The sequence below is a fragment of the Asterias rubens genome, chromosome 1 (genome assembly GCF_902459465.1).
Source record: "Asterias rubens chromosome 1, eAstRub1.3, whole genome shotgun sequence".
In the NCBI taxonomy this organism is placed as follows: domain Eukaryota; kingdom Metazoa; phylum Echinodermata; class Asteroidea; order Forcipulatida; family Asteriidae; genus Asterias; species Asterias rubens.
The window spans coordinates 913,931-938,152 of NC_047062.1; the positions used below are offsets into that span (position 1 = coordinate 913,931).

Genomic DNA, 24,222 nt, shown 5'->3' on the forward strand with positions numbered 1-24,222 from the left:
TACGAGGTTGGAATTTTTGGTTCCGTTTTTTACGAAACCGCGGCTTTAGCTTGGGATGTCACTTTGGGCTTCGGCTTGGGCTTCGTCTGCCTGTTTGAAGCCCCGTTAGAAAAGCACATGTTTTCTAAATAACTGACGGAGCCTAAGCCCAAGCCCAATATGTGGCCACGGTTTTGCAAATGCAAGCTGAAGAAGAAGGAGAAGAAGAAGAAGAAGAATATCCACCACAAGGACAATATCTCTGCCGTTGCACGGGCAGAGATAAGAAGAATATCCACCACAAGGACAATATCTCTGCCGTTGCACGGGCAGAGATAAGAATATCCACCACAAGGACAATATCTCTGCCGTTGCACGGGCAGAGATAAAGATATATCCAGAAGGCTGATAGAATACAGGGAGCTTAACAATATCACATGCTGTATAGAATGTACAAAAACATTGTGCACACGCTGCACTATAAACCATCTCGACCAATCATGGAAAGCCTACGTCACTGCACATGTATTCAGTGAACTAGTTGTGTCCAATGAAATCAATGGACTTGTTACACCAGTACCTGTCTTTAGACAGGGGACCAGTCTAACGCTCAGGCTGTGCAGTGAATGCAGTTGTCGTTTGGTAGTCATTGGGAAAGCATCGTTTTGATTTGCTCTGATTGTTATTATTATTATTGTGTTTACAAGCGGGTCTGTGTTCCGTGGATTCACCAAACCAGGTCAGTAACTTCATTATCAAATTAAGTTATGAAATTAATGATTAAAAGTAGCAAGTAATCGGACAGAATAAAAGAGAAAAAAACAAGTAAAGAAGCAGCCAAGATAAATCAGAATATTGCAGTCCATCGTTCAATTTGCTGCCTGTTCGGTGAATAGGTTTTTCATTACTTTAAAATTGTGTAACCCCACAAATAAAGCCTAAGCTAGCTCGACACGGAAAGATAGAGGGTGGTCCATTATCAAATCGAAGGAAATGATTGACAATAGTTTTTGTCAAGAATTCTATATTAACGGAACTTAGGTAAAGTTTAAATATAATATTTTTGTCTTGGCTACGTTGAGTACGGAGCTCCATGAGTGCCTTCCCACTTATTGAGATACTGACATAATTTATCTCATCAAGACGACTTATTTCGTGGTTTAAGTTAACTTACCGACATATTTTATCTAGCTAAGTCGACTTATTCAAAACAATCAGTCGACTATTAGCAACATAGTTTATCTCACCAAGTCGACTTAGATAAAACAATAAGTCAACTTGCTGACGTAATTTTTTTCAACAAGTCGACTTACTGAGAGTACCAAGTCGACTTACTGACATAATTTACCTCGCCAAGTCGACTTAGATAAAACAATAAGTCAACTTGCTGACATAATTTATTTCAACAAGTCGATTTACTGAGAGTACTAAGTCGACATACTGACATAATTTACCTCGCCAAGTCGACTTAGATAAAACAATAAGTCAACTTGCTGACATAATTTACCTCACCAAGTCGACTTACTGAGAGTACTAAGTCGACATACTGACATAATTTACCTCGCCAAGTCGACTTAGATAAAACAATAAGTCAACTTGCTGACATAATTTATTTCAACAAGTCGACTTACCGAGAGTAATAAGTCGACTTACTGACATAATTTATCTCACCAAGTCGACTTTATAGATAAAATGGCAAGTCGACTTACTGACATATTATCTCACCAAGTCGACCTAGATAAAATGATAAATGGACTTACTGACATAATTCATCTCAACCAGTCGACTAATTAAGAAGTTTACTTATACACAGCCTGCACACGTTGCAACGTGTGTGTATTGAGATTGCGAGTTAGGGCCCGCGTGATCGCTAATAATGTGGGGGCGTTTTTCGTGCCTTGGATGCAGAAAAATAACCACAATCTAAGACTTGAATCCAGTCTACACCTCGTCCAACTCCGATTGTATTAGTCAATTCAGGCATCCTCTTCAATTTTATTTTATGTAACAAGCAAAATTATTAATTTACTGATTTTATTTAAAAAATGGTAATGGCTGTTAGCAAACTGCGTCCAACTAACACTACATGGTGTAGTACTTGCAAAATAGTGTTACTGGCCTGACGTTTTGACCCTACTAAATGGCTACGTGAGAAGAATGAGACAATAAATCATGAATTCAGTTCAAAAGGATAAAAGTTTGTTTTCGTCATATTATTCATCAAACTATAAGCCTTTACACAATTAAAATCTCCACAACAAAATGTATAATGGAAGGTACCAGACAGCACGGAGCCGAGTTGAAAAGTGACAATACCAAAGTGCAACCATCAGCCGTTGTCAAAAGGATAAAAAGGTTGTTGTCGCCACACCCAACCCCTTATATTCAACGAACCATGTGAATCTATTCACAAAACCTTGTAAAGAATATCCATGCATAGATTTATCAGGTGCATAAAATTATGTGCCACTATTGTACAGATGACGTGTTCAAACATGTCTAACCATCAATTGATTTATGTTGACTTCTTGGTTTCTGTAAGTCAATTTGTCGATATAAATTATATCAGTAAGTTGACTTATTATTTTATCTAAGTCGACTTGGTGAGATAATTTTTATCAGTAAGTTGACTTATTACTCTCAGTAAGTCGACTTGGTGAGGTAAATTATGTCAGCAAGTTGACTTATTGTTTTATCTAAGTCGACTTGGCGAGATAAATTATGTCAGTAAGTCGACTTAGTACTCTCAGTAAGTCGACTAATTATGTTATCTAAGTCGACTTGAAGATACATATTTTGTCAGAAAGTCGACTTAATATTCTCAGTAATTCAACTTGGCGAAATAAGTTATGTCAGCAAGTTGACTTATTGTTTTATCTAAGTTGACTTGGTGAGATAAATTATGTCAGTAAGTCGACTTATTACATTCAGTAAGTCGACTTGTTGAAAAAAATTATGTCATCAAGTTGACTTCTTGTTTTATCTAAGTCGACTTGGCGAGATAAATTATGTCAGTAAGTCGAGTTAGTACCCTCAGTAAGTCGACTTGGCGAGATAATTTATGTCAGTAAGTCGACTTAGTACTCTCAGTAAGTCGACTTGGCGAGACAAATTATGTCAGCAAGTCGACTTTTTGTTTTATCTAAGTCGACTTGGTGAGATAAACTATGTTGCTTAGTCGACTAATTGTTTTGAATAAGTCGACTAAGCTAGATAAAATATGTCGGTAAGTTAACTTATACCACGAAATAAGTCGTCTTGATGAGATAAATTATGTCGGTATCTCAATATGTGGGATGGCACTCCTGGAGCTCCGTAGTTGAGAGAGTTAGCTGTAACAAAATGTATGTAATAGCACATTGCCAGAGTGCTGTAATCACTGTGAATTGCTTCAAACTCATGTTGTGCCCGTTGTATCCGAGTCAGAGACTGTTGGTATGCCTCGTGAGTGTACATGATACATATTAAAGACCAAGCTTTTTTATTTTATTTAAGGGGAATTCAGACAATTTATATTTAGATGAATGTATATACATTAAAGGCACTGGACACTATTGGTAATTACTCAAAATAATTGCTATCATAAAAAACTTACTAGGCCGAGCAATGGAGAACTGTTGATAGTATAAAACATTGTGAGAAACGGCTCTCTCTGAAGTAACGTACTTTTTTCGAGAAAGAGGTCATTTTACACTTCACGATTTCGACATTATTATGTCCAAGAATCAAGCATCTGAAAGCACACAACTTCGTTTGACAAGGGTGGTTTTTCTTCCATTCTCATCTCGCAACTTCGACGACCAATAAAGTTCCATAGTTTTCACAAGTTTGTTATTTTTTGAACATAATGTTGAGAGAGAAGACTGGTATTTGACATTTACCACAGGTGTTTAGTGTCTTTAAATGAAAAGTCTGTAATCATCAAACGATCTGACTCACAAACGCACGACGATTATATGAACACCAATAATTACAATGTATCAATGTTGTAGTAAAAATAAACACTAAATCTTAATATAAACACAGCTAAATTATGAGAGTTAACATAAAATCAGCAACAAACACCCAACATTCAAATATCTTCAGCATGAGGGTTAGAAATGGCGCCCGAAAGAGTTTTTGTTGTCGATGTTCCTTTCAACTAAATATAAATGTAAATTGTAAATTGAATGGAATTGCCGATAAACAACCTTGGCGTGTTGCAACAGCCTTTACAGTCGAAGGGGGTTTCCCAATGTTTTGTTGACTACCAGCATATAAATATTATTCTTATTCAAGTGTCAAGGTTAGTGACTAAGACACGGTATTCCAGTACTATACCGATTATGTAGCATTCCACAGACACAATACGTTTGTTGGATGGGCTCAATCTAAGTCATCGGTGTCAAACACAGCTTTGCCAAAATGAGTGATTTAAAAAAAAATTGCCTCTTCGTGCGTATTAGCCTTTTTCAAGGCTCTGTACACAAGCACTGGCCCGCTCCGAATTCACAAACTGCATTAATACTTTACTGCACGGTACACGACAGTACTTGATACCGTGGGGTGTCTACATCTATGTCAATGTCGGTTCTCATTAAAGCCTGTTCAGCATCTAGATGAGGAACCTCGAAACACCATGCTTCGACCCCACGGTATCAAGTACTGTTTTTGTACCGTGGTTGTGGGCCGGTGCTTGCGTAAAGAGCCTCGGACAAGGCTACACTTTACTTGTAATTAATAAGGTAGAATTGTTGTAGAAATGATTTCTCTTTCAGACCATCTGCCTTTCTGGACAACCATGAATTAGAAAGCCAAATAACATACGCAAAATATTAGTTTTTAGCCATATCCATAACATGACAGAAATTAAAATATCTAAAATAGTTAAAACCTGTGTACACTCTGGACCCGAGCTCCCCTTTCAGTTAAAAAAAGAAGAAGTGAGAGACGAAGGGATAAATACACAGGAGAAAGAACATACTACCGTCGGCTGGAATTCGAACCAACAATCTTTGCCGTTTTAGAGCAGTGTCTTACCAAACTAGACCATCGAGATTGCCCGGTAGCTAGAGTGAGTGTGAATAGAAACGATTTAACGTTAAATTTGCATCGGGGATAAAGAATATGTTATATCTTAACACTGATTTGTGTTGTACACACTACAGAATTGCAAAGGTCGTGGGTTCGAATCCCACCGAGTAATATGCCTGCGATAGTCTTTTACAGAACTCAGAAATCTGTTTAGTGCTAAAACACATCGATGTTTTGGTAAAACGAAATATTTAAAATGGATGACCGACAATGGACCATTCATTCACAACTTAGTATTGTCATTGCTAACATGCACCCGCATGTAAATAAAGTGCATGTTTTCTAAACACACATTGTGAGATAAACAGTGATGAAATCCCTTTTCTAAACGGAAAACCGGCTTACCGTTTACGTAATTAAGTGATATGGAATAATGGAAAACAGCTTTAAAATTTAAAGCGGCCAAAGGCCAGCCTATACGCTTTTCCAGCCGTCGCAACTGTCAAAATTGACGTGACCGTGTTGCGCAATAATATTGTAAGTAGACTGGTGCTCTGTTAATACTATAAGCGTTTTACTAAAGCGAGGCCATCATGAACATTCTTGATGTACATTCAACTCAAAGGCGTGTATAAACAACAGAGATCATTACGCAATGTCTCCTTTTGTCGTTGTTGTAAAGGTTCATCGTCGAACAAGATGACTGTTAGGGACCATGGATAAATTAAGAACGCGGCCGCCCGCGGTCAGACTCGTTCTAGAACGAGTCCGTCCCAAAATTGTCACGCGCCCGTCCCAAGATGGATTAAGCGCTTCACTGATTTTTAAGGTCCCTCATTATCGAACTCTATTGTTGGTGCCTTTTGTTGTTCAGATTACATGGACAAGACAGCTTGCAAGTAAGCCACGAAGGGGTGAAGGATTAGTGTTTGCGGTCTAGCTCAGGTATACACCAGACAATGGGTTGGAGATGTCCATGTACAGCCAACCCTCAAGTTTGCCAAAGCCAATACAATAATATGCTACTGCCATAACAAGTTGAAGTGGTTACTATTATTCTTAAATTTGAAATCATCGCCAACTTATTTTGTATCTACATCTAATTGTTACATTAGGACCCGTGTTTACAGAGATGATTACACTTACAAGATTCGTTCATAAAGGTACCGCGAAATCATGCTGACCGGCTCGCAATCACACAAAACACAACGCAAAATTACATCGTAGTACACAAACACTCCATCTAACTACACACTCACACACAGTGTTTTCAATATTCAGGCCTAGTAGTCTTGTTATTTTGCGTGCAACAAACTATAATGCAAGAAACATTGAACGCTAGAGGGCTTTCCTAAACAATGTGATAGCGGGAGAGCCGCCCTCCGTTGGAAAAATTGCGCAACAGCTTACGAAATTAGTTTCAACCGCCTTGAGATTAAGACTTTCGGGAGAATCTGGTGTCCGAAAATTGCAATACTAACCAGCGTTGGTGCCCGAGCTAAACTCATACAACATTGGCGCCGTCGCTGGTACCTTGGGCAACGTGGTGAATTTTCAGCAGTTCCTTGGGAAATATTAAGCGTGTTTAAGAAAAACTTCATAACGTGTTGGCTTCATTGTTCAAACATGAAACATTTTGGACACCTTGGATGTACAACAAAGAGTATAGTTTTACTGTTTAATGTAAGATGTTTTTCCTATTGACTTTGTTTTACTTTGGGGGATTATTTTGCATGGCGGTCGTGCAAAGACGTAGTATTTTTTATTTTTTAATCTGCGGTTGTGTTTTGACTTATTGTGTGAAAAGGGCTACAACTTGGGTTTATCTACCCAGATAAGCCGATTATAACTACACAGTGGTTTTCGGCCTACACCATTGTTCCTTTGTTATACAGGGGGTCTTCCTCGAGACCCGGTGGTTGAGGAGAACGCGTTCCACTCCGTAGTTTTTCTTTTGTTCGATTTGTCACGCGAAGGAACGCGTCGCGACGCGGTCGTTCCCGTGACATAATTTATCCATGGTCCCTTAGGCTACAAGCTTTTTGCTTGGCTCTCAACTTTTTCACAAATATTGCTGTCTATGATCGTCAAAGTAGTGTAAATTCCTCAACACATGTTAGATTAGTGGTTGCTGATCATACTGGATACTTTTCTCAAAGATTGACTGCTGAGAAAAGTAACATCTGGAGTGTTTTTCCAACAAAAATCCTTCATCTTCAAGTAGTCTTGCAAGCCAGTAGCATCATTCAGTGCACCCCTGACCGACCCCATTGTCCTGCCAGCCATTGCCAACATCCTGCCAGCCTGAGCCACTACCAGTATCCTGCCAGCCATTGTCAAAATCCTGCCAGCCATTGTTCACCTCAACTCCCTGTGCACTACACCAAGCTCTCTGTTGGTGTGCATCAAATATGGCTGAACATTAAACCAATATATGGATCCCACAGACGCAGTAAGTTTGGCAAAGCTCAAGTCAACTACTATCCTAACTCCACAGCTACATTTAACATCAATCTTAATGTCTGTGGAGATATAGAAGTTAATCCTGGACCTGTTAAAGATCCCTGTGGTAAATGCAGTCGTCCCGTTAAGTGTAATCAAAGATCTCTTCTTTGTGAGGACTGCAATTTATACTGGCATCAGAAATGTATTCCTGACATGACTGTTACTCAGTACACATTACTCATTGCAAGCACCATCGACTGGATTTGCCCTGGATGTACTTTAGCTGCATCTTTACCATTTGCTTCTTGTAGTGATGCTTCATTCCTTAGTGTCTTTGAAAATCACACCACTGACCAACTTGAATCTTCTGACACTGCATATTCCAACCAACATGAACACAAAGATGTCTCTCCTAAGACAATTTCTGGATTGCTGTTTAACGCCCGCAGTTTAAGCAGTAAACAACAAGATTTTCGATCGTTCTTGGCACTCAACCCCATGGACATTGTGTTTGTCACTGAGACATGGATGTCACCCAGTCACACTGACACAATTTCTTCTTGCATATCCGGTTACACAAGTATTCGGCGTGATCGAGACAGTCGAGGCGGTGGCATTATGATAACAGTCAATGATCAATTACAACCAGTCCACCTTGATCAGTTTGACTCTATGGACATTGAACTTACTTGGGTGTCCTTGACTTTTAAGAATTCCAAATGGCTGGTTGGTCTTCTCTACAGACCTCCTAACTCAGACATCGCATTTTTTGACAAGCTGCAGAATGCATGTGATTCAGTTCAACCTCATCTTCATAACTACGAAGGTGTTATTCTACTTGGAGATTTCAATATAAATTGGCAGCATGATTCTGCATCTACTGCGCATCTTCAAGAAATCGCTAACTCTCTAGAACTCACACAAATAGTTAACGATGTAACGCGACCTTCAAACAACTCGTCCTCATCAGGGTCCACAATTGACCTCATATTTACAAATCGGCCAGAAAAGTTTGCCCAAGTGGAGTCCTTTGCAAATCCAGTCAGCAGTGACCACCATGCTGTACACTTTACATTCAGTGCACACAAAGCCCCTCCACCACCAGCAGTCGTCCGATCATATCTTCAATACAGGAAAGCTGACATGACTCATTTGGAAACTCTTCTACACCTTGCACCATGGTCGGCCTTCATGGATGATGCTGATCCCAATGCATCGTGGGAAGGCTTTCTGGATATCCTGCATGCTGCCATTCGTGACAGCATACCAACTAAACAGCGCTGTCGTAATAAAGCCTCTCCATGGATAACCCATGAACTGAAAAAGCTGATTCACCTCAAGCACAAACTGTTCTCAAAAGCCAAACACTCCGGCTCCAGTTTGGCATGGCTCCATTACAAACAAATACGCAATAAAGTGAAATATTCAACAAAATCAGCCTACTGGAAGTATGTCAACGGTCTTTTTGCAAAAAAAGACAACAAGCGCAGCTTTTGGTGTTTTGTCAGAGACCAGCGAAAATCTAAATGTCCACCAACCTTTCAGCATGCTGACCAACTTCTTCACAAGCCTAGTGCCATCGCTCAGGCATTCAACGAATTTTTTACTTCAGTTCATTCTCCTCCAGGATCTTGCCCATCAATGCCTCCATCCTGTACCTTACCGATTCCTGAACTACCGCCAATTCAAATTGAACTCGGATGGCTGACAAAGTCGCTGCAAAATCTCAACCCTCTCAAGGCACCTGGGCCTGATGGGATTTCACCAACAGTTTTGCGTTCAACTGCCTCCTCAATCGCCCCACCGCTATTACGTGTGATGAATTTGTCGCTCTTACACGGCTCCCTACCCTTGGACTGGAAATTATCTAATATCACCCCTGTGTTTAAATCTGCCAACCGAACCGACATCAAAAACTATCGTCCAATTGCTTTAACCTCCATTGTCTGCAAAATCCTTGAAAGAGCAGTCGCTAACAATATAAATGAACATATTTCTTCAAACTGTCTTGGTAATGATGAACAACATGGATTTACAGCACATAAATCCTGCGTCACCCAGCTCACAAATGCTATTTATGACTGGGCTACAATCATGGACAAACCCCGTCCACCTCGCATAGACATTGCTTTCCTGGACTTTAGCAAGGCATTTGATGTATGCCTCATCACACAATCCTCAATAAACTGGCAGAGAACTTTAACATCCGTGGTCAAACTTGGTATTGGCTGAAAGCATTTTTGACTGGCCGGTTCCAGCGGGTTATGTACCAGGGAGCTTTATCGTCCATGTCTCCGGTTACATCTGGAGTCCCTCAGGGAAGTGTCCTCGGTCCCCTCCTGTTTAACTTATTCATCAGTGACATCTCCCATTCCCTCAATTCCAAGTGTTTGCTCTTTGCTGATGACACCCTCATCTATAGACCTATCCAATCCCCTGCAGATGAACTTTCCTTGCAAGCTGACCTTGATGCCATCGATTTGTGGAGTGTGGCCAATGGGATGAAAATAAACACCAATAAGTCTATGATTATGCATATGACCAGATCTACAAAAACACTAGCCCTTCCAGAGTACTCTATTCATGGATCCTCCCTCAAAATAACTGCCACCTACAAATACCTTGGAGTCGTGATCAATCATAACCTCACTTGGTCTGACCATGTCAACAGTGTTGTCTCCAAGGCAAATAGGACTCTAGGTTTCATCTGGCATACGGCAGGTGGAACATCCCCAACTGCATTAATGTCCCTTTACAGATCCCTTGTATTACCTATTCTTGAGTATGGGCTGCCTGCATGGTGCCCATATACTACAACACTTTCAGCAAAACTTGAACGTGTCCAAAGGAGAGCTACGAGGATGTTCCTTAGGCAACAACGAGGTGCAATGTCATACGAGGACAGACTCAAAACTCTAAACTGGCAAACGCTTGAATCCAGACGACAAAGACTCATTGTGCAATTCACCACTTGTTGTTTATTTGGTTTAATTAATTGTCCCATCATCAACTTGAATACCTCTGTCAATACCCGGCACACCGATACACTTGTATTCAACCATTTGTATGCTAGAACCCTCAGCCTAAAAAACACTTCAGTTCATTCTTTCCCTCGTGTTTGGAGCGGTCTGCCAACAAATATCTGCAACTCCCTCACCCTTGATTCATACAATTGTTTTAAAAGATACCTGTGTCAGCACTTCCAGAACCTGTAGAGTTTTTCCAAATTGTTTTTAATTTATCTGTTGATAAAGATTGGCCCTTTTCTTAATTTCTATATTTTTATTTCCTCATTTGTTCATTGTTTTTAGGTCAGCTTTTTTAAATTCAAATGTGCACTTCCAAATAATCTTGCTACAATGTACATATAAATAGGTTTTTCTTAACATATACATATTTATTTTGTTCTTAATATTTATTATATTTTCCAAAGTTTATCTTTACTGTTTTTAAATGTTTGTTAAAGATTCTATTCCTATTTTAAGATTGGATTGATAGGCTTTCGAGTCACAGTGGTTAGGTTCACTTTTATTAATCCTGGCCATCTTAGAATGGGCTTGTCCTGTCTGTTTTTATAATTGTCTTGCTTGATTGCCAGTGCTCTGTCTCACTCAATCATTGGTTTACAATTGTTCTAGATGTCATAAGTTTACATTCATTGTTTCTTATACTGTTATATTTCTTTATTTATATTTCAATATTGTATCTTGTACTGTTTGTTGAAATCTTGGCCGAATAAATAATAATAATAATAATAATAATAAACGTATTTGAAAGTTCAACATGGCAGAAAAGGAAACCAGCTCAGACAAAGACCTTAACCCTGGACCCAAGACATCATTGAGACACCCCTCGGGACACAATATATCTGATACAAGATCCATTTGCTCAACGCTAGACGTTCCCGCATCATCATCAACACCAAGTGTCGCCTCGTGTTCTCCAACCCTTCCGTGTCCATCTAGAAAACTTCCTCTCCCGTACCTGCCACTTCCCTCGAGGTCACGAACGCGTATAGCTAGAAAACCAATTCCCGTGAGATCACTTCGCCATATTTGCAAGCACAGTCTCCCCAGGGACTCCGATGAAGAACTCTCCGATTTAGAACCCTCCGATTTTTCCTTCGCAAGTGTGGTAAGTGTTTTGGGCCATGATACCATCCATGCAAGAAGGGACGCTTGATGAAGGGGATATGTCCCAACTTTCAAAGCGGGCGTTTTGAACAGATTTTAACTCTTCCCATTGGCACTTGACAATTTTATTTATAATTTAAGATATGAATAGACGAAATATCAACCGGTGCATAATTTGACATAACTAAATCACCACAAGTCGAGTCTTAATAAAAGGCTTTACAATAATTGGCTGGAAGAATACTTTATGAGATATGCTATAGTCATTGTTTGATCCGGGGCCTGGCCCAGCTCTGCGAACGACGCATGTCGTCCCCCCCCCCCTGCGTTTCGCCCTGTCCTTGTTTTGAGGACACTAAAAGTTCAAAATCCCGTCAGAAGTGTTCAGCGGACAAATCTCGTCTTCATCAACACGGTAATATTCCTACGAACCGTTTTTTCACAGACATTTTAATTTGTTGATCCAGATTATGCTTTTGTCAAGTGACAATACATTTCTGTATTGGGTTAACAAATCGCATCAGCAGTATAACGTCACAGTGATGTCCTCGGCGATTATTGGCTCTTCATTAAACTCGGCGTTTTTGCCCAGCGTGACACTGCTCAATTTTTTTTTAAAGCATTTAGACACAATTTGAATTTGAGTTTCACTCATTACCCAATAATAATTACTTTCGCTTTTTTTCTTCTTTTTTTACCTTCCTACAAAAAACAAAATTAGTTTCTTTTTTGATTGGAAAAAAAAATATCTGTGAGATCTCGAATTTGGTGTCCGCACTTTCTAGGCATTCTAGTCATTCTAGGCATCACTTTTGACGTTGAGTTCCATTCCTTAACCGATTTGTCCCACAGTGTTTAGTTTCGAAACAGTAAATATAAACATTTATTGAGATGGGTGGTTTCAGGATTTCGGTAGTCAGCCAGGTTTTAAAATATCTGTTGAAAACAATCAAGGGCCTCGCGGAACGGGTAGTTGTACAAGTAAATATTATTTTCTATTGCATGATAATTTTTAAACCATCCCCTCTCGCCTTCTCTCCCTCATTTGCTCTTTCTCTTCGTTTCTTTTTTACCATCATTATCAGTCTGCGGAATCAGATTTAATCTTGTATATGGGAGGAGGACCAAGAACAATCGAACTGCCCGAAACATCTTTTGGCAGGGTATCCGAAGTAGTTAAATCTCTAGAGGAGAGTGCAACCTACAGCCAGCCACCCACTTCCACTGATTTTACTTTAACTTTAATAGAGAAGAAATGTTTCCTCGATTCATTTGAATCGATGTTGGAGCAAGCCAAAGCACAGAGTATTGACGTAGTTGGTAAAATCTTCCAAATCGCCAACTTTGCTGCCGCCATTTTGGACTGTCACGGTGGATGTCTGTCCATTGACGATTTAGACGTCCACTTATACGTCCCTCCTGGAGCAATACCTGAAGAACAAACGCAACAAGTCTACATCTACGTCACCGGTACTTCGTCAGTTGAAAGCCACTATTTCTCAACTCCATTCGTCCACTGTGGACCGCCAGCGCGTGCGCACTAAAGTTTTGGTTGGCAAAATACGGGAACATCGCGCTGTTTTGTACACGGCTAATGCGTGCGTGAAGCAGACGCGATTGCGCGTCTGCTTAGTGCACAACTAAATGGTGTTTGCCAACCACAGGGTCTGTACGCATGCGTGAATGTAGTTAGCATATTTCATGGGAAGGGTCCATTGACAAAGCCTTTGTAACGTTATCCTGAGGTAGAAGGTAGCTCAGGGATCCCACCACGCCTCCTGGTTTTTAAGGGACTTGTTCGTTGCGGTGCAACCTCACAGTGACTTTAAGTGTTTTGAAGGTAGCCAAATTGAATGGAAAACAACCTTAGTGACGATGAGTGCGTTCGATTTGCTTCCCCGCGATTAGCGTGGTGTGCGTGCGCAAGTCTTTTGGGTTTAGTTATGGGGACATGTATGTTAAACTGCCAAGAAAGGATGATCTGAAATATATAGGTATTACAGTTTTCTAATAGCTGGGGTCCATAGGAAACATAAAAAAAAATATAACGAGTCTCTTACCTCGCGTTAAAACATGGTGAAAATGTTTTTTTCTCCAGAACGCTCCAAGCCAAATTTCTGAAAAAGGCGGGGTAAAACGAACCACTCAATACATGACGCGTGACGTCATCGGCGGCTAATTTATGGAACCTGCACACACACGTACACGACAATATGTAAACAAAGTAATGTACAATAGGCAATGCGAATACATGTATGTATAGACGGATTGATCAAGATGTCGAACACCTTTTAAAAGTAGAATATAATGATCCACACAATGTGCCTCTAAAGTGCATTGTTTTCCCTTTACTTGGCGAACCACTGTCGGCCATTTTATGGAGTCAAAAACTTGACTCAAAAAAAGGGGGGGGGGACAATAAAGTAAAAAAAAAAAAAAAATGAATGAATAAAAAATGTGAATTGCGATCTTGTCAGCATAAACCATTTTAAGAAATTTAATTACAAAATTATACTGAACTTTACAAAAATATCTTAAATTTTCAGAATATTGAGCATTGTGATCTCTCATCAGTGATTACATCCCAAGGCGCCGCCAACATGTCCCAGCCATCTCTAAAACAGTGGTATGAAGACCGGAAGAGGTTAAGGGTCGTCTATGATCATTCCCGGGCAAAACCAGTAGAGAGAAAAAACAAAATCAAGAAGAGTAGACAGGCGGCTTTTAAGTCTGCATTAGCAGAACTGACAAAGCCATCGGGACAGCCTCAAGACACCAAGACGAACACGGGCAACGAACAATGCGGAGCACAAGCAAAAAGGTACGTAGCTTTGGTGCATTCACCGAACAGAATATCGAGAGTAGAGGGAAGGCGTATGTGGAGTTTTCAAGGAGTTCCAAGCTTTTGCCGTCACAGCAAACCGAGGTTTAAAAGCAGTCACTGTGCATGACGTGAGACTTTTCCAACCTTATAACCATCTTGGGAACTATGACGACGCTTATTTTTGTTTATGCAAGAACTCCAGTCAATGAGACAAAAACATCCGTTAAGCAAATGTTAATGCTTTTCAGCTCAATTGCTCTACGAAAGGTTTTTTTTGTAAACGTGTACTTATTTATGGTGCAATCTTTGTTATCTAATATCAGAAATAATGGAGGTATTGAGGTATTTTCATTAAAATATCAAAATTCTAATTCTCATCTCTATAGAGACGAAGCCTCATCCCACAGAAGCAAAGACACTCATCACATGATACAGATCTTTATCAAGACGCCCATCAACCCCAAAACCCTCTGTCTACGACTCGATCACAAAACAACCGTTTCCGACCTGAAAGACATCATTCACAGGAAGTTGGCCATTAGTCCTGCATTGCAAAGTCTGTACACAAACAACAAAAGGTTCAAGGTATGGTGCACGTTTGCAGTTTGTTAATTTCCAAACAATTATGACACGCATTTTAACCCATAAAACAGCAACTTTGCGAGCAGTTAGAATTATCTAATTTGCAAGATTTAGAACAAAGATAACCAAACAGAAATGTGAGAATTCAAGGATCGTCGTTTATATAAGTTTTTTTGTCTTTCTCCATTATGTTTTCCAAGTTGTGTGACGCTTTGTCTCTTTTGGATCTTGGCATTAAACCGGAGACAAACATTGATCTAACATTAGCAGAAGGATTGCTTGGTGGCGCCCCAACACGTGAGTAAACAGTGCACTTATTACATGTCAATTGAATAGTGTCTTGTTAATAATAATAATAATAATAATAAAACCATTCTTATATAGCGCATATCACCGTGAGGTCCCTATGCGCTGTAAAAGGAAATCAACAATTATTGTACAAAGTAAACAGATATGTTTTCAACCGGGTTTTGAATTGTTCTGATGTCTCAGCCTGTTTAACAACCTCTGGAAGACTGTTCCATAACTGAACTGCTGCATATTGGAAAGAGCGGGAACCGTACGACTTGGTTTTGATAACTGGGGGGGGGGGGGGGGGTCAGAAGGGATTTATTTGAAGATCGCAGATTCCTGGTTGTTTTGTACTCCTGAACCAAGCTTTGAAGATAAACAGGGGCAATACCATGGATACATTGATAAGTCAGAACCAAAACTTTAAAATCAATTCTAGCCCGTATTGGTAGCCAATGTAGATCCTTGAGAATGGGTGTGATGGATTCCCGAGTGCGAGTTCTGGTGACAAGTCTGGCCGCTGAATTTTGTATGCGTTGTAATCTGGCAATCTGAGTGTCCGGTAGTCCGTAAAGTTGTTTGTGAAATATTTAAGCAAACTAAACCTCACAATCAAAAACATCAATATTGTTTGCTTTTGTATAAAACAATGAGGCAAAATGGCTTGGATAGTTTGGTGAATTTTGTGGTGTTATGATCAATAATTTTGTTCATTGTGTTATTTTGTAAGCTATATCAGAAGATCTAACATTGAGTAAAAGGGTCTAGGGATTCCCTAAAGGGACGGGTTAAATAATAAATTAAAAGGTGAAATTACTTCGGTCAATCAAAATACCATCCCTTAAAACGAGGGAACGAGGGAACAAAATAGTATTTCGAGTGTGCGAAATAATATTTCAAGGTAACAAAATAATTTTGAAGGAACCAAATGACACTTCGAGTTGTCGGGATTGTGCAGATTACATTCTAGAACCAAAGTTCGAAAGATGGAAAACGAGTCTTGCATTTGGAATTCCAACAATTTTTTCAGAAAGTACAGCAGATCAGACATTCCTGAGACATTAAGTGTTTTGCATTCTTATTTGAGAAGGAAATTCATCTCATTAGGAAGGTCTTGATGAAGGGGAAGCTTCCAATATAAGATTGTTCATTAGTGTTTTATTGTCTTAAATGTTTTGGCCTGAAGCAGTAGACGAGACACTCCTACGGACTTTAGCGGTAAACCTCTGCAAGGACTGGCAGCAACTCGCAGACAAGCTTATGTTCAGACCAGCAGAGATTAGCAAGTTTGAACGCCTCGCTGAGAGCAACCCAGAAGAACAGGCTTACAAGATGCTAGATTCTTGGTGGAGCAAGCATGCTGATAACGGAGAAGCGGGAGAATGGTTGAGAAGTGCTTTGGCTCAAATAGGTCGTCGAGATTTAGCTGCGAGGATCCCAGGTTAGAATATGGTTGGATTATTTTTATTTCAAATATTGAACCACTACAGATCGTCTCTCTCTAGAAAAAAAACCCAATCCATACACGCTCCTTTTCTACTCTTTCCTGAATAAATTATTGACGACAACAGCAGTCAGTGACCATGAAGGTTTGCTTTGGTTTTGGTTGGCTTTGCTTTGTTTTCATTGTCTTGTTACCAATTGTGAATAATTATAAAAATATCAATTGAAAATGTACCAATAATTTCGGGACCGCCCTAGTTTGGGCAGGTATTGGTGAGGGTCTTGAAGTGTTTATATATTGGTGTTGTATAATGATGGGTGTAAAAGATTTAAATTTTGAACACATATATATATACACAATTATTACACAATTATTTCATAAAACGTTGACCATATCATTCTTAACAAAAGGAAATGTGTCTTTCAGTTTCTTGTATTAAGGGGACACTACACTAATCGATGATGTTTTTGCAGGTTGGCTGTATTTGTTTTTTTGGGGGAATCTAGAGATAAACAATAGACTTGGGCCAAATTAATGCTAGAACGAACTGATTTGGCACTTGCCTTTGCAGACAAACTTTCCGATTAAGGTGATATATTATACATGCAATACTTTGTCATACTTTTTGTGATTGTCATTCTTATTGTAGGTTATGTACCCCACTCCCCAAGAGCAGGTAGCAACAGGCAGTCACCGGAACATCAGTCAACATCCGATGCATCAGGCATTAATGAGATGTTAGGAGACGTAGCTGAAAATATTGGGAAATATTGGAAGCAACTCGGCACTTCTTTAGGCATTAAAGCTGCACAGATTGACACATATCCAATTAACCATCCAAATGACGTCAAAGAGCAGATCTATCAAATGCTGCGTGATTGGGTCAGGACACAAACAAGCCAAAAAGAGGCCGAAGACGGGTTGATAGAGACGCTTGTCAAACTTGGCCGTGCTGACATTGTCCAAATGTTACCAGGTAAGTAAAATCACACCTTGTTGCTGCTCCTGTTTGTCTCCAGGGAACAGTGTCGTTGCCCCTTGGCTTAACTCTACTAGTGAAAATTGTCAGCGACATCGTTCCTTCAGTTCGAATTAAGTAAGCGAAACTTTATCGACAAAAATGCAGACCTGGTATATTGTTTTATTGATAGGATTGAATTAAAACAAAATTTCTGGTTGTTTTTTTCTCCGTTAAGGTTATGCAAACACATCCCAAGGAGCAAGTACGATACGCATACGTCCGCTTAGGAAGCAAGGGAAACTCAATCGTCAGTCAATAGTTATTGCTGGGACGAAGTTAATGTACATAGTTGAGCATACTGGGAAAGATTGGAAAAGACTCGGCACTTCTTTGGGCATTCAAGCTGCAAAGATTGACACATATCAACTCGATTATCCAAATGACCTCAATCAACAAGTCTTCCAGATGCTTCTGGATTGGTGCGGACATAACCCTAACCTAGAGTCGGCTGAAGATGGATTGAAGAAATCGCTTAAAGAAATCGGCCGTACTGACATTCTCGAAATATTAGGTATGCCTTATTCTAAAAACTTTGACTAGTAAGTTTTCCTTTTGGTTTAATACTTAAAATTTGGCATAAAAAGTTCTATCCCCTTAATGTGATCCCTTTGCTGGCGGTTCATAAGGTTGTATTGTAAAATCCCTGGCTTCGCGGCACAGGCTGTAGGCCTACACTTCAAAAACTCTCGAGTCAGAAATGACCCGGATTTGGGTCCCAGGGGGCCAGACCCATTTCTGGGTCTGTTTGACCCGGAATCCGTGGCAATATGACCCGGAATCCGTGTCATTGTGACCAGAAATTTGGTTAAAAGCGGGGATTTTGACTCGGATTCCGGGTCAAATTGACCCAGAAATAGGTAGGGCCCCCTGAGTTTGTTTAGCGTATGGCTTCTGACTGGCACCCTGAACTCAGATGTTAACAAAATATTGAGACCACCAGCGTGTAAGATCTAGATTGAGGTCTTGAGAGAGTGCCGGAGGTCGTATACAGTTTCATGTTCCACACCAATATTTTTTAAACTCAGAGTTGCTTAATACTTTTCACAGGTGAGAAGGAACTGGCCTCCAAAGCGATGATACCTCAACTCTATGTAAGTTTAGAACTTTTGCAAGAAACAAACCAACCTGATAAGCCACTTATATTGCAGTCGGGTTTAGTTAAAGGAAAACATAAAACAGATCACACATTACACATTGAGCTGCCCTCCAAAGCGATGGTTGATACTTTGGTGAGTCATTACAAGGAGACGCTGAAAGTGAACACACACCCTGCACATAAGGATATTACTGTTGATATGGATCAACTGTATGTAAGTTTAGAACTTTTGCAAGAAACAAACCAACCTTATAAGCCACTTATATTGCAGTCGGGTTTAGTTAAAGGAAAACATGAAACGGATCACACATTACACATTGACATTAAAGGCGAACACGATACCGATAAAATCCAAACAGAGTATAAGACAATTCCCCTCAAGTCATACGGAGACATGATAAGCTTGGATAAGAACAGAATCTTAATCACTGCTGAAAGTGGGTATGGTAAATCAACGCTTCAAAAAAAGATAGCTCATGACTGGGCTGTGTTACAGAGTGATACTCACTCGACTCACCCAAAACAAGAGTCGCCTCTGTCAAAGTATAAGCTTGTATTGATGTTGGAAGTAAACAAAATGGAGGTCAGGTTCAACAATTCTATGTATTCTATGGAGATGAGCTCGCAAATACACTGCTGCATAAGTCAAAAATGCAGAGGTACATGTATGTATAGAAGTAATTGCACGCTTGTGTTTATATTCTTTCCATATTATAGAACCCTCCTCGTTTACAGCCAGCAAAATTTATTGTGTCTTGACCGTTATTTGTACTACTATAGGATCACTCTTCTTTATAAGATCACAGCGAAATCCACAAACTCGCTATGAATAATCTTAAAATGTTAAGGTTAGCGGTAGGCCCTCGCCCAATTCGCTACAAACCGATATCAATGGATTAAAGGGAGTTGATGGCTAATTCATATGCTGCATGTTATTCACCATTGGTATGCTTTAAGAGCCCGCTGTGCAATCAATGGACCCCTACATGCTACTGCTCCCTACTGTATTTATGTTGCACCCTGCATTTGAAAGTTGGGCACCACCCAGTTCTATTGAAGATGATGTCCCTCCTAACCTATTACATGCCCCATCCCTGTTATGTATGGAATACCCTGAATATTGACTAGAGTTCGCCAAGTTGTACACTAAACTACTAGGGTTACTTATTCCTGATTGGCCTGACTAACACAAGCTCTGACTAACTTTCATATTAAACGGCAAGCTGCCAGAAAAATTATGATTGTTCGCCCTTTCTTGTCCTTGTGTACCTGCACTCGTGCTTTGAGAATGTTGGCCCGTTATACCCTGAGTAACCTACAAAGGCCGTGAAATATCGTGACTATTTTATCTGTGGGTTGTTCGCAATTATTGGCCCTTTATACACACTAGATGTTTGAAACCTTTCCGTATTCACGGTACTCGTGTTACCTACTAGCGTTACTGTTGGGGCTGTACTTGCCCCAGCATTAGGTCTGAAAATGTAGCGACTCACCCGATGGACCGATTGGCCCAGCTAGTAAGCCATCGGCTTCACCACTCTCTGTAGCCGCCCATCTTCGCCCTCATCATCAGGTATCCCTTGGATTTCTTCAATGCGGTTCCCACTTCCAGCGAGTTGCCAAGAAGGTACCGAATTTTGCGCAACTATACAATCTATATTAATTTTGGTTTTTACCCATACACCGATGTGTGTTAGCACTGTATACTCAGTACTTTCCCGAGTCCTGTGAAAAAATATCACAGGCATGTTACTCGGGTGGGATTCGACCCCACGACCCTTGCAATTCTAGAGCAGTGTCTTACCAACTAGACTACCGAGGTTGCCCGGCAGCTAGAGGCAGTTGGAATCCTATGTTTTGGCAGCGGGTACCGCAACGATATAACAGATGTTAAGTTTTTTTTCACAGGACTCGGGAAAGTACCGAGTATACAGTGCTAACACACATCGGTGTATGGGTAAAAACCAAAATTAATATTCTTTATCCCCGATGCAAATTTAACATCTATTATACAATCTATCTTCACTCCTCGGTGGCAGAATATTCAATGACGGTTCCCAGAAAGACAAGCACCCTTTCCCCGAAATGCATTGCTTTGGTTGGTTGAAAAGAACAATGGAACCACGTCTGAATGCGCCCTGACAATCCCAATCGCTTAGCCCCGACTGTGCAACGTGACTATAATTATGCATAAAAAAATTATTTCCCGGTGTTAAATCGGTTTACTGCGTTACGCATTAAACCCTATTATCATTGTTAATTTGTTAACAATTCCCTCTCGCTTTCTCTCCCCCACTCTCTCTCTCTTTTGTACCATCATTATCAGGTGCCCATATTTTTTGGCGGGATATCCGAAGTTGTTAAATCTGTAGAAGAACAAACAACCCACAGCCAGCTATCCACTTACAAAGAATTTACTCTGTTAGAGAAAAAAGATTTCCTCAAATCATTTGAATCGATGTTGGAGAAAGCCAAAGCACAGAGTATCGATGTCGTTGGTAAAATTTTCCAAATCGGCAACTTTGCTGCCGCCGTTTTGGACTGTCGCGGTGGATGTCTGTCCATTGACGATTTACACGTTCACTTATGCGTCCCTCCTGGAGCAATACCTGAAGAACAAACGCAACAAGTCTACATCTACGTCACCGGTACTTCGTCAGTTGAAAACCACCATTTCTCAACTCCATTCGTCCACTGTGGACCGCCAGACACCGTCTTCCACAAAGATGTTGTCTTGACTATGCCCCACTGCGTAAAGAATACGTCTTCCTGCAAGTTTTCATTGTCTAAGTTATCTTCGGATGGTTCCAGTGATAAGCTTCGTGAAGGTTTTGACGTGATCACGGTCGTTGACAATGATTCCATAACGTTTTCAGTTAATCATTTTTGTGGGTTTGGGGCTACAGCTTCACCTGTGGATGGAACCATCTTGAAGAAGACAATGATAGCATGCTTGTTCATCCACGAAGACAGTCACTCAGTAGACGAGACACTCCTACGGACTTTAGCGGTAAACCTCTGCAAGGACTGGCAGCAACTCGCAGACAAGCTTATGTTCAGACCAGCAGAGATTAGCAAGTTTGAACGCCTCGCTGAGAGCAACCCAGAAGAACAGGCTTACAAGATGCTAGATTCTTGGTGGAGCAAGCATGCTGATAACGGAGAAGCGGGAGAATGGTTGAGAAGTGCTTTGGCTCAAATAGGTCGTCGAGATTTAGCTGCGAGGATCCCAGGTTAGAATATGGTTGGATTATTTTTATTTCAAATATTGAACCACTACAGATCGTCTCTCTCTAGAAAAAAAACCCAATCCATACACGCTCCTTTTCTACTCTTTCCTGAATAAATTATTGACGACAACAGCAGTCAGTGACCATGAAGGTTTGCTTTGGTTTTGGTTGGCTTTGCTTTGTTTTCATTGTCTTGTTACCAATTGTGAATAATTATAAAAATATCAATTGAAAATGTACCAATAATTTCGGGACCGCCCTAGTTTGGGCAGGTATTGGTGAGGGTCTTGAAGTGTTTATATATTGGTGTTGTATAATGATGGGTGTAAAAGATTTAAATTTTGAACACATATATATATATACACAATTATTACACAATTATTTCATAAAACGTTGACCATATCATTCTTAACAAAAGGAAATGTGTCTTTCAGTTTCTTGTATTAAGGGGACACTACACTAATCGATGATGTTTTTGCAGGTTGGCTGTATTTGTTTTTTTGGGGGAATCTAGAGATAAACAATAGACTTGGGCCAAATTAATGCTAGAACGAACTGATTTGGCACTTGCCTTTGCAGACAAACTTTCCGATTAAGGTGATATATTATACATGCAATACTTTGTCATACTTTTTGTGATTGTCATTCTTATTGTAGGTTATGTACCCCACTCCCCAAGAGCAGGTAGCAACAGGCAGTCACCGGAACATCAGTCAACATCCGATGCATCAGGCATTAATGAGATGTTAGGAGACGTAGCTGAAAATATTGGGAAATATTGGAAGCAACTCGGCACTTCTTTAGGCATTAAAGCTGCACAGATTGACACATATCCAATTAACCATCCAAATGACGTCAAAGAGCAGATCTATCAAATGCTGCGTGATTGGGTCAGGACACAAACAAGCCAAAAAGAGGCCGAAGACGGGTTGATAGAGACGCTTGTCAAACTTGGCCGTGCTGACATTGTCCAAATGTTACCAGGTAAGTAAAATCACACCTTGTTGCTGCTCCTGTTTGTCTCCAGGGAACAGTGTCGTTGCCCCTTGGCTTAACTCTACTAGTGAAAATTGTCAGCGACATCGTTCCTTCAGTTCGAATTAAGTAAGCGAAACTTTATCGACAAAAATGCAGACCTGGTATATTGTTTTATTGATAGGATTGAATTAAAACAAAATTTCTGGTTGTTTTTTTCTCCGTTAAGGTTATGCAAACACATCCCAAGGAGCAAGTACGATACGCATACGTCCGCTTAGGAAGCAAGGGAAACTCAATCGTCAGTCAATAGTTATTGCTGGGACGAAGTTAATGTACATAGTTGAGCATACTGGGAAAGATTGGAAAAGACTCGGCACTTCTTTGGGCATTCAAGCTGCAAAGATTGACACATATCAACTCGATTATCCAAATGACCTCAATCAACAAGTCTTCCAGATGCTTCTGGATTGGTGCGGACATAACCCTAACCTAGAGTCGGCTGAAGATGGATTGAAGAAATCGCTTAAAGAAATCGGCCGTACTGACATTCTCGAAATATTAGGTATGCCTTATTCTAAAAACTTTGACTAGTAAGTTTTCCTTTTGGTTTAATACTTAAAATTTGGCATAAAAAGTTCTATCCCCTTAATGTGATCCCTTTGCTGGCGGTTCATAAGGTTGTATTGTAAAATCCCTGGCTTCGCGGCACAGGCTGTAGGCCTACACTTCAAAAACTCTCGAGTCAGAAATGACCCGGATTTGGGTCCCAGGGGGCCAGACCCATTTCTGGGTCTGTTTGACCCGGAATCCGTGGCAATATGACCCGGAATCCGTGTCATTGTGACCAGAAATTTGGTTAAAAGCGGGGATTTTGACTCGGATTCCGGGTCAAATTGACCCAGAAATAGGTAGGGCCCCCTGAGTTTGTTTAGCGTATGGCTTCTGACTGGCACCCTGAACTCAGATGTTAACAAAATATTGAGACCACCAGCGTGTAAGATCTAGATTGAGGTCTTGAGAGAGTGCCGGAGGTCGTATACAGTTTCATGTTCCACACCAATATTTTTTAAACTCAGAGTTGCTTAATACTTTTCACAGGTGAGAAGGAACTGGCCTCCAAAGCGATGATACCTCAACTCTATGTAAGTTTAGAACTTTTGCAAGAAACAAACCAACCTGATAAGCC

General features: G+C 40.3%; 1 protein-coding gene across 1 annotated transcript; it reads left to right on the forward strand.

Annotated features, from left to right (window-relative positions):
* The first annotated feature begins 705 nt into the window (after window positions 1-705).
* On the forward strand, window positions 706-23,627 carry LOC117292451. Its single transcript, XM_033774491.1, has 11 exons — window positions 706-718; window positions 14,117-14,391; window positions 14,781-14,979; window positions 15,177-15,273; window positions 16,454-16,708; window positions 17,361-17,687; window positions 17,908-18,243; window positions 18,780-18,823; window positions 21,155-22,061; window positions 22,716-23,042; window positions 23,263-23,627. Exons 2-11 carry the CDS (start codon window positions 14,171-14,173, stop codon window positions 23,625-23,627), a joined length of 3,078 nt encoding a protein of 1,025 aa, XP_033630382.1. The 5' UTR covers window positions 706-718; window positions 14,117-14,170.
* The last annotated feature ends 595 nt before the right edge of the window (window positions 23,628-24,222 follow it).

Coding starts and splice junctions, on each gene's coding strand:
- LOC117292451 (XM_033774491.1), top strand. CDS start 14,171: ATGTCCCAGCCATCTCTAAAACAGTGGTATGAAGACCGGAAGAGGTTA. Junction 14,392..14,780: donor TGCGGAGCACAAGCAAAAAG/GTACGTAGCTTT, acceptor TCATCTCTATAG/AGACGAAGCCTCATCCCACA. Junction 17,688..17,907: donor CATTGTCCAAATGTTACCAG/GTAAGTAAAATC, acceptor TTCTCCGTTAAG/GTTATGCAAACACATCCCAA.